The 10,340-nt window shown below is 40.8% G+C and overlaps 1 protein-coding gene across 1 annotated transcript in view; it reads left to right on the top strand.

The window, feature by feature from the left end:
• LOC110266903 overlaps positions 1-9,807 on the top strand; it is an 18,275-nt gene extending 8,468 nt beyond the window's left edge. Inside the window, exons 2-4 of the mRNA XM_021111958.1 lie at positions 8,781-8,826; positions 8,995-9,270; positions 9,533-9,807. Coding sequence (XP_020967617.1) covers positions 8,781-8,826; positions 8,995-9,270; positions 9,533-9,547 — 337 coding nt within the window. The 3' untranslated portion in view covers positions 9,548-9,807. The remainder of the gene's footprint in view (positions 1-8,780; positions 8,827-8,994; positions 9,271-9,532) is intronic.

Here is a 10,340-nt window from a genome sequence, read left to right on the forward strand (position 1 = left end):
TATGTTGGCTCTTGAAAGAATGATGAACATGAGACATGTTATTGATAATCTGAAAAATCATAAAAATGATTCTTGAAGCAAGAAAAAGCAGCAAAGAACAAAGCTTGCAGAAAAAAAAATAATATAGAAAGAAAAAGAAAAAGCAAGCACAAAAAGCCAAAAGCTCTTAAAACCAAGAGGCAAGAGCAAAAAGCCAATAACCCTTAAAACCAAAAGGCAAGGGCAAATAAAAAGGATCCCAAGGCTTTGAGCATTAGTGGATAGGAGGGCTTAAAGGAATAAAATCCTGGTCTAAGCGGCTAAACCAAGCTGTCCCTAACCATGTGCTTGTGGCGTGAAGGTGTCAAGTTAAAACTTGAGACTGAGCGGTTAAAGTCAAGGTCCAAGGCAAAAAGAAGAGTGTGCTTAAGAACCCTGGACACCTCTAATTGGAGGCTTTAGCAAAGCTAAGCCACAATCTGAAAAGGTTCACCCAATTATGTGTCTGTGGCATTTATGTATCCGGTGGTAATACTGGAAAATAAAGTGCTTAGGGCCACGGCCAAGACTCATAAAATAGCTGTGTTCAAGAATCATCACACTGAAATAGGAGAATTAATAACACTATTTGAATTCTAAGATCCTATAGATGCCAATCACTCTGAGCTTCAATGGATAAAGTGAGATGCCAAAACTGTTCAGAAGCAAAAAGCTACTAGTCCCGCTCATCTGATTAGAATCTGAGCTTCAATCAAAAACTCTGAAATATTATTGCTTCTCAACCTATTAGTCTTCTATTTTATTTGTCTAGTTGCTTGAGGACAAGAAACAGTTTAAGTTTGGTGTTGTGATGAGCGGATATTTTATACGCTTTTTGGGGTTAATTTCATATAGTTTTGAGTATGTTTTAGTTAGTTTTTAGTCTATTTTCATTATTTTTTAGGAAAAATTCATATTTATGGACTTTACTATGAGTTGTGTGTTTTTCTGTAATTTCAGGTATTTTTCTGGCTGAAATTGAAGGAGCTAAGCAAAAATCTGATTCAGGCTGAAAAAGGACAGCTGATGCTGTTGGATTCTGACCTCCCTGCACTCAGAGTGGATTTTCTGGAGCTACAGAACTTGAAATGGCATGCTTCTAATTGCGTTGGAAAGTAGACATCCAGGGCTTTCCAGAAATATATAATAGTCCATACTTTGCACAAGGATAGATGACGTAAACTGGCGTTCAACGCCAGTTCTCTGCCTAATTCTGGCGTCCAGCGCCAGAAAAGGATCAAAAGATGGAGTTTAACGCCCAAACTGGCACAAAAACTGGCGTTCAACTCCACAAATGGCCTCTGCACATGGACTGCTTAATTCTCAGCCCCAGCACACACCAAGTGGGCCCCAGAAGTGGATCTCTGCATCATCCATCATGGTCTACTCATTTTTGTAAACCTAGGCTACTAGTTTAGTATTTAAACAACTTTTAGAGACTTATTTTGCGTCTCATAACATTTTAGATCTCAACTTTGTATTCTCTGACGGCATGAGTCTCTAAACCCCATCGTTGGGGGTGAGGAGCTCTGCTGTGTCTCGATGAATTAATGCAAGTATTCCTGTTTTCTATTCAAACACGCTTGTTAGACAAAGCATCTCCAAAACTCCAACATATTCTCCATTACTGCATAACAAGTAACCTTTAATCCATGCTCTCTTGCTTATTTGCAATTCAACTGATAAACATAATTGGCTTCCTGACTAAGATTTACAAGATAACCATAGATTGCTTCAAACCAACAATCTCCGTGGGATTCGACCCTTACTCACGTGAGGTATTACTTGGACGATCCAGTGCACTTGCTGGTCAGTGGTACGCGTTGTGAAACGTGTGATTCACAATTCATGCACCAAGCATCATTGAGATTCTCTTTATTAAATGACAGAGAAATTAGCCAATGAAATGAGCCAATAGTTAGAGAAGGCATAACCTGAGAAAAAATAAAAAAAATTAAATAAATAAACATAACATCACAGGCTCTAAAAAATTGATTTTTTGATAAAATTGAAACAAAATAATCAAAAAAGTCGCTGAAAAAATCAACAAAAAATATATATATATAAAAAAAAAGAAAGCGAAATAACTTGAGAATTGAGGAGCATGATGGGAGAATCAAGCAATGCAGTAGGACTAATGCCAGGGGTATAGTGATGCATGGTGATGCAGAGCAAGAAAAGTGGTTTATGAAAGTTTGCAATTCAGACATAAAACCGCGACACCCCTACCGTGGATTATGTGATGTTTTTCTTCAAACGTAATCCTCGACACCCCTGTAGCGGATTATGTGCATTTGTAAACCGTGATACCCCTGTCACAGTTTACATAGTTTATAGAAAAAATACATTTTGGTATCCACTTTGTAAAATGTGTATTTTGGTAATATTGAGGGCCAATTTATTTAATTCAGTAAATTGCCCTTAAAATTATTTGGATAAGATGTTATATTGAAACCAGAATCAAGTAAATCTGGTGTAGTTTAAAAACAACTATGGTGATTTTCTCACGCTAATGTGATCCATTGTTCTATTATGCCATGCTGCATAATTTACAGGGTTACAAGTCTGGCATCTCACATTCCCCTGCAGCTCCAATATCCTTGGTTGGTAGCTCTCGAACAAGTTCAGCACCTTCCTCTGTCAAAATAGAGTCACCTATATCTGTATTTCAAACATCTGTTTCATCAATTGTAAATGAAGTTGAGCAGGCTGGACGACCTTCAGTGTGTGATGATCAGCACTCAGAGAATGGTCCTCAAGTCTTGTCTCATGCTCGGCCTATTGACACTTCAATCCTCACAATGCACGGCTGCTTGGACATGACGCCACTGGTAAGTACTGGTTGTACTTTTAAGAAAAAAGTATCAGTAATTCATATTTTCAGATAGGTATTCATATTTATTTTATTTTTAAATTTTATTGTTGTTAATCTGGTGATATTTAAGTGGCAAATGAACAAAGATAATTCCATTTGTTACTTGACTGTTTTTGTTCATTGGGTCCAAGGGGATGAATATTTTGCTCCTATGCTTGTCTATCTGGCAATTTTCTTTGCATTTTCCGGTCTATAAATTTATTTGCTCTGTTCTTTAGGTTTTGCTGAGTTGATGAGGGACCCTCTTATTTCATGGTCATCTTTTCTCCCAAGCTTTTATCCTGGCTCTGGCTTATCATCATGTGCAACAATAGAGAACACTAGTAGAACCACAGTTGATATGAATGATGGAGAACTTCATATAGAAGCAGATCCCATAAATAAGCATCTTCAAAATTTCAGAGATAGGCTCATGACTGATGTGTGCATACAGCAAGTTTTAGGAATTTTACATGCTGTAAGTCAGGTTTAGGAATAAATTGCAAGCTTTGATGCCAATCTCTACTTTACTTTATGATTATGTACTGGATGTCTCCGGTACAGGTTGAGAGATGGATCGGGGACTTGCGGGTCGAGGCGGATGCCAGATTGTTTGACTGGAGCAATGGGGGTGGTACCTCCAAAGACAATCCGATGCTCAAGTCAGAATGGATCTGAGAGGTATAAGGTGTGTGGAGTGGATGACGTACCTGAGGGGGCCTGGGCCTCTCCTTTATATAGAAGGTGGTAATTATCTTATCTTATCTTATCCAACTAAGATAAGAAAGGTATTTGAATTTGATAGTTGGTTAGAAGTTTTAGCGGGCCGGTTCTGAGCCTTCTAGAAGGGTGAGACAGGTCAAACCGGGTAACTGGGCTTGGTGGTCATTCCGGGTGTGAAATCCGTGGGCCGGATCCGTAACAGTTACCCCCGCAGTGGGAGGGCGAGTGAAGTCAGTCTCCGTCGCTGGAGGAGATGGTTTCTTGTCGTCATTGATTTTTCTCGGCTTGTCGACACTGGTCTTCTGGTTGATGGGCCCGTTCGTTGCGGGGGATCGGCGTGTTGGCTCAGAGTGCCTGATTTTGCTAGGGTTCGCCATCTTTGGAGTTCGTGTCATTGGTTGGTGTGAGCTTTTCATATTCCTGCGCCTGTTTCATTTAAGGCATGCTGTCAGTTGCATTTTTTGAAGAGGGGCATTTATTGTGAGGGGACGTTTTGGGTTGCTTTCCAACTTTGCCCCTTCGTGCCTTTGCTTTCTTCTGGGGCTATTTCCGTCTTTTTCTTGTTTTGAAACCGTTTTGGTTTCTTTTGCTTTTTGTTCCCTCCTTCGTGTCATTTTCTCAGTTCTTTTTCCTCTCTTTTGTGGATTTCTCTCTTTTTTCTTTCTTTTGCTCTGGATTTTTCCCTGTTTTATCACTACCGTGCTCTTGCTTTCTTGCCGTCGGGGTTCTACCGTCGTGCTTCTGCTCCTTGTTTCAGTACTTTTCAAGCTTTCCGTTCGGACTATCAGGTTGGTGTTCTTTTTTCCTTTGCTTTGTTACTTGCTTTCCTTGCTTATTCAGTATTACTGCTGCTTTTTTGTGCCGCGTTTTGGGTAGTGGTTTTTTTTTAGAGGGTCGAGCACCGCTGCGTGGATTGTAGTGAGTAGTAGGTTTCTGGCTAGTTTTTCCTATTTTTGCGTAGTTTTGGTAGGCTGATGGTGGTGCTCCTCCTTGTTTTAGGTATGAATTGGCAGAAAAATGAGGGTGTGGGCACTCTAGTAGCTCCCTCTCGGGGTGTTCCCTCCCGTTACGCATGGGTGACTAGCGATGTTTGGGGGGTTCCATCGCGGATAACGGAGGCGGATCTTTAGAGGCTCCGTGATCAGGGGGCGATTTGCAAGGGTGGCGATGCTGAGCGTCAGTATGAGCTCGCCCTCCCCAATGTCGATGAGAGGGTTTGTTATTTGAACCTCGATTCTCCGACCGTTCCTGACTGGATGTGGGTCTACGAGTCGATGTTCACTCGTCTCAGTGTTCGGTTCCCCTTTTCGCCCTTTGTTCAGGAGTTGCTGAGTCGGTGTTCTGTGGCACCGTCTCAGCTCCATCCGAACTGCTGGGCGGCTGTTCGCTCTTTTGAGCTTGTGTGTGAATACCTCGAGCTTTTGGCTTCCGTTCCTGTTTTCCTCTTCCTTTTCTTATGCACTCTTCTGACCAAGGAGGGGAAGCACAAGAAAGGGTATATGTCGTTTAGGGCTCAGCCCCATCGGCGTATACTTGGTTTGTTTGAAGACTCCTTTCACGGGTTCAAGAGGGAGTATTTTAAGGTGCACCCCGTTCGGGGGCATCATCCTTTTTGGTTGACGTTAGAAGGTGAGCATCGGATCCCGACATATTGGAACTTCGACGCCGGGCCGTCGGTTTTGACGAAAGTCACATACGATGGTTTGTCTCCGGAGGATAAGGATATTGCTGGTATCCTCTGGCATTTGTTTGGGGAACGACCACTAAATCCCCGGGACGTCATGGGGGATCCCGTGGCCTGCCGAACATATATTGGTGTGTGTTTATTATTTTCTTTATTTGTGTCTGTTTTGCCGATTTTGAGACTTATGTTTTTTTTTTCTTTTCTCAATTAAGATGGCTTGTGGATTGACCTCTCTGGCAAGATTAAAGGCTGCTATGGATCGGGAGGAGGGATCGTCAGCTTCTCCTTCTACCCCTTTGTCTCAACCTACCGCGGACTCCCAGGTTATTTCACAGGAGGTGATCTCGGCTGGGGTCAAGGTTGGTGCTCAGGCTTTGCCAGGTGCTATGAATTTGCCAGAGGAGGAGGTAATCGTGGTCTCGGCTGCCGAGGCTTCTCGGAAGCGAAAGAGGCCTGAGGAGATTAGCAGTGAGAACCTGGAGGAGGATAGTGCTGTGCCTACTGTGATAGATCGGCACTTCGAATTTCATTGATTAGCATCTAACGCCCAGTATTGAGGGGTTTTTCGATGATTGCGACATGGATTTTCAGGCCAAGTCGGTATATCGCTCCCTTCTCTGATCTACTGTTATTGTTTGGAAGGCTGAGCCCGCGATGGCCCAGGTCGGTCTGCTGGATAAGAAGCTGTGCCACTCACAAGCCGAGGTAGCCAAGCTGAAAGAGCAGCTTGAGGTTGCTGAGGTGGCGAGAGAGAGGGCAGTGAAGTCGTCTAAGGAAGCTGGGGCCGAGATCCTCCGTCTTTCTGAGGTTGAGACTTCACTTTTATCTCAGCTGGGTGAGGAACGAAAGAGGGCTTCCGATGCTGAGTCTCAGGCTGCTGTGCTCCTTGGTGAGGTGGATACCCTGAAGGCCGAGGTTGCTGCCTTGAAGAAGGAAAAGGGAGAGTTGCTGGTGGATGTGAATGATGCCATTGTTGCTACTGAGGAGACGATAAGGGCTCAGGTTTCGGTTCTGGCGCCGGACGTGGACGTGTCTGTGATGGGGGCTTTTAAGACTGTCCGTGATGGCCAGATCGTCGACCTTTAATGGCTTTTTCCTTGTATTTTGTTGTATTGGATCTTGAGGACTTGTAGTTTTTATATTTGGTGTTTTGCCTGTGTGGCCGTATGACCGTGTACTGTGATTTTAAACTTTGATTTTGTGTTGTTTTGGCCGTTCGGGCTATTTTTTGCATGTTTGGTTTTGAGCTGTTTATTTGACTTTATTTTGTTCCCGAATTGTTTGGGATGAGTGGACCGTCGCGAGGTCGTGTAATCATTATTTTGTGGATATCCATTTATTGGGCCCTGGGGGTGATCAGTCTTCCAGTAGTGGCCGTGTGTTTATGTCGTTTAGGGGGAGAATGTAAGGAAAGTATTAATAAAATTAATGGAATTTTATTGATTTTTGGGCCTCGTTAAAACCCTAATATAAATACTAACATATCAGAGTAATTAAACCAAATAACTAACACAGTACAATTTAAAATTCACAAACCATTTTTAAAATAGAAGAAATTTTGAGAGCTAATATTGTAATATTATAACTAATATTTAACATAAGAAAAAAATCACTCGAAATTCTTAAAAATAAAAGTATCCAAAATTTAATTAAAAAAAACATTTGCAAATTAAACACAACAAAAGTTCATTTTTAGTGAGTTTCATAATAAATTTGTTTAGCAACCTGCTATAATATTCTGTTAAAATTAACTGTTATAATATTAGTTCGCTAATATTACTCTTTAGAATATCAAAAACTAAAATAAATGATACTTACAAAGCTGAGGTAAAAGCAAAATGAAGTTGAAAAACAATGGTTGTGAAAGAGAAGGAACGTGTAGGGTGTAGGACACGACAAAGCCTCCTCGTTTGGCAGAAAGACAAAAGGGCCATGAGATGAGATGAGCCTTGTAAGTTGTAATGTGGTGGCACATTTTGTCAGTAGCTACTACCCATCTTTGTTGGTCCTAAATTGTTTCCTTACACTCACGGACTTCACTAACCAAACACTTCCTTATATTACATTACATACCAATTATTCACCCCTTAACTACCTTTCTTTTCTTTGACCAATTTGGATTGGTCGAGTTGCTAACTCGTCCACTTAAGCAGATGTTAGCAATTCGAATCCCGCTTTATGCATACAGCAATCTATTAGTCATAGACTCCCCATACTCAATGAGTTATAGCTCAAATGGCATAGACTTCTTATACTGAATTAAGAGGTTGCGGGTTAGAGTCATATATCTTTCCAAATTTTAAGCCAATGAGTAATAGCTCAAATGGCATAGACTCCCCATTCTCAATTAAGAAGTTGCGGGTTGCAGGTTCGATAGAATTCAGATCTGCAACGGATTAGTCCTAGATACGGTGAAGAAAAAAAAAAAAACTACTTTTCTTTAATCTCCTTTAATTTCTCTCACACCATTTTTGTAAAATCATATCATCACATTATTCCTCTATCTTCTCGTGAACACTTCCCTTTGTAACATCCTTTTCATTCATCTAGCTATATACTAAGTTTTAATATCATACCATATATTATCATAAATAAACCATGATGCTGTAGCTATAAGCTAAACTACCAAAGAACAAGAATAATGGCAAGTTTTCAGTTTCTGAGTTTGCTGATTGTTGTTTCAGTTTTGAGTTTTTGCTATGGAGACAGCAATGACATGAATAATGTTCAGCTAAATGATGATGTTCTTGGCCTGATTGTGTTCAAATCAGACCTCCATGACCCTTCTTCATCTCTTGCTTCATGGAAAGATGATTCAAGTGCTTGTTCATGGAACCGGGTTCAATGCAATCCAGCAACAGGAAGAGTCACTGAGATCAATCTTGTTGGGTTGGGATTATCTGGAAGAATTGGAAAAGGCCTTGAGAAGTTTCAGCATCTAATGGTATTGTCTCTTTCTCATAACAATTTCAATGGTAGCATTACTCCTTCACTTGCACTTTCCAGCACCATTCAGAATCTTAATCTAAGTCACAATGGCTTCTCTGGTCAAATACCAACTTCATTTCTCAACATGAGTTCAGTTAGGTCTCTTGATCTTTCTCACAATTCATTCTCAGGACATATCCCTCAAAGTTTCTTTGACAGTTACAATTTCCTTCACTACTTTTCTTTGTCCAATAACCTGTTTGAAGGACAAAGTCCTAGCAGAATCTCTAGATGTTCTTCATTGAATAGCACTAATCTTTCGAATAACCATTTTGTCGGTTATATTGATTTTGCTGTTGTTTGGTCATTGAGCAGGCTTAGGCAATTGGATTTTTTCAGCAATGCCTTATCAGGTTCTTTGCCTAATAGAATTTCTAAATTGCAGCTGCATCTGACTCATTTTGATCCTCGGGTTAACTAGAAAAGGCCATAGGGGATCTTAAGGGGCTTATCACTTAAATTGCTAGTATTGATCATTTTTCATGTCAACTTAAACATTGTTTTTGTCTGCAGGCAGTTAGAGCATATTGTTCTTGTACATTATCGTGATATTAAAGAGGTATGTTTTTTATCTATTATTTTGCATTTTTATCTTAAAATTATTTGGATAAGATGTTATATTGAAACCAGAATCAAGTAAATCTGGTGTAGTTTAAAAACAACTATGGTGATTTTCTCACGCTAATGTGATCCATTGTTCTATTATGCCATGCTGCATAATTTACAGGGTTACAAGTCTGGCATCTCACATTCCCCTGCAGCTCCAATATCCTTGGTTGGTAGCTCTCGAACAAGTTCAGCACCTTCCTCTGTCAAAATAGAGTCACCTATATCTGTATTTCAAACATCTGTTTCATCAATTGTAAATGAAGTTGAGCAGGCTGGACGACCTTCAGTGTGTGATGATCAGCACTCAGAGAATGGTCCTCAAGTCTTGTCTCATGCTCGGCCTATTGACACTTCAATCCTCACAATGCACGGCTGCTTGGACATGACGCCACTGGTAAGTACTGGTTGTACTTTTAAGAAAAAAGTATCAGTAATTCATATTTTCAGATAGGTATTCATATTTATTTTATTTTTAAATTTTATTGTTGTTAATCTGGTGATATTTAAGTGGCAAATGAACAAAGATAATTCCATTTGTTACTTGACTGTTTTTGTTCATTGGGTCCAAGGGGATGAATATTTTGCTCCTATGCTTGTCTATCTGGCAATTTTCTTTGCATTTTCCGGTCTATAAATTTATTTGCTCTGTTCTTTAGGTTTTGCTGAGTTGATGAGGGACCCTCTTATTTCATGGTCATCTTTTCTCCCAAGCTTTTATCCTGGCTCTGGCTTATCATCATGTGCAACAATAGAGAACACTAGTAGAACCACAGTTGATATGAATGATGGAGAACTTCATATAGAAGCAGATCCCATAAATAAGCATCTTCAAAATTTCAGAGATAGGCTCATGACTGATGTGTGCATACAGCAAGTTTTAGGAATTTTACATGCTGTAAGTCAGGTTTAGGAATAAATTGCAAGCTTTGATGCCAATCTCTACTTTACTTTATGATTATGTACTGGATGTCTCCGGTACAGGTTGAGAGATGGATCGGGGACTTGCGGGTCGAGGCGGATGCCAGATTGTTTGACTGGAGCAATGGGGGTGGTACCTCCAAAGACAATCCGATGCTCAAGTCAGAATGGATCTGAGAGGTATAAGGTGTGTGGAGTGGATGACGTACCTGAGGGGGCCTGGGCCTCTCCTTTATATAGAAGGTGGTAATTATCTTATCTTATCTTATCCAACTAAGATAAGAAAGGTATTTGAATTTGATAGTTGGTTAGAAGTTTTAGCGGGCCGGTTCTGAGCCTTCTAGAAGGGTGAGACAGGTCAAACCGGGTAACTGGGCTTGGTGGTCATTCCGGGTGTGAAATCCGTGGGCCGGATCCGTAACAGTTACCCCCGCAGTGGGAGGGCGAGTGAAGTCAGTCTCCGTCGCTGGAGGAGATGGTTTCTTGTCGTCATTGATTTTTCTCGGCTTGTCGACACTGGTCTTCTGGTTGATGGGCCCGTTCGTT

The sequence above is a fragment of the Arachis ipaensis genome, chromosome B09, assembly GCF_000816755.2.
Source record: "Arachis ipaensis cultivar K30076 chromosome B09, Araip1.1, whole genome shotgun sequence".
Lineage (NCBI taxonomy): Eukaryota > Viridiplantae > Streptophyta > Magnoliopsida > Fabales > Fabaceae > Arachis > Arachis ipaensis.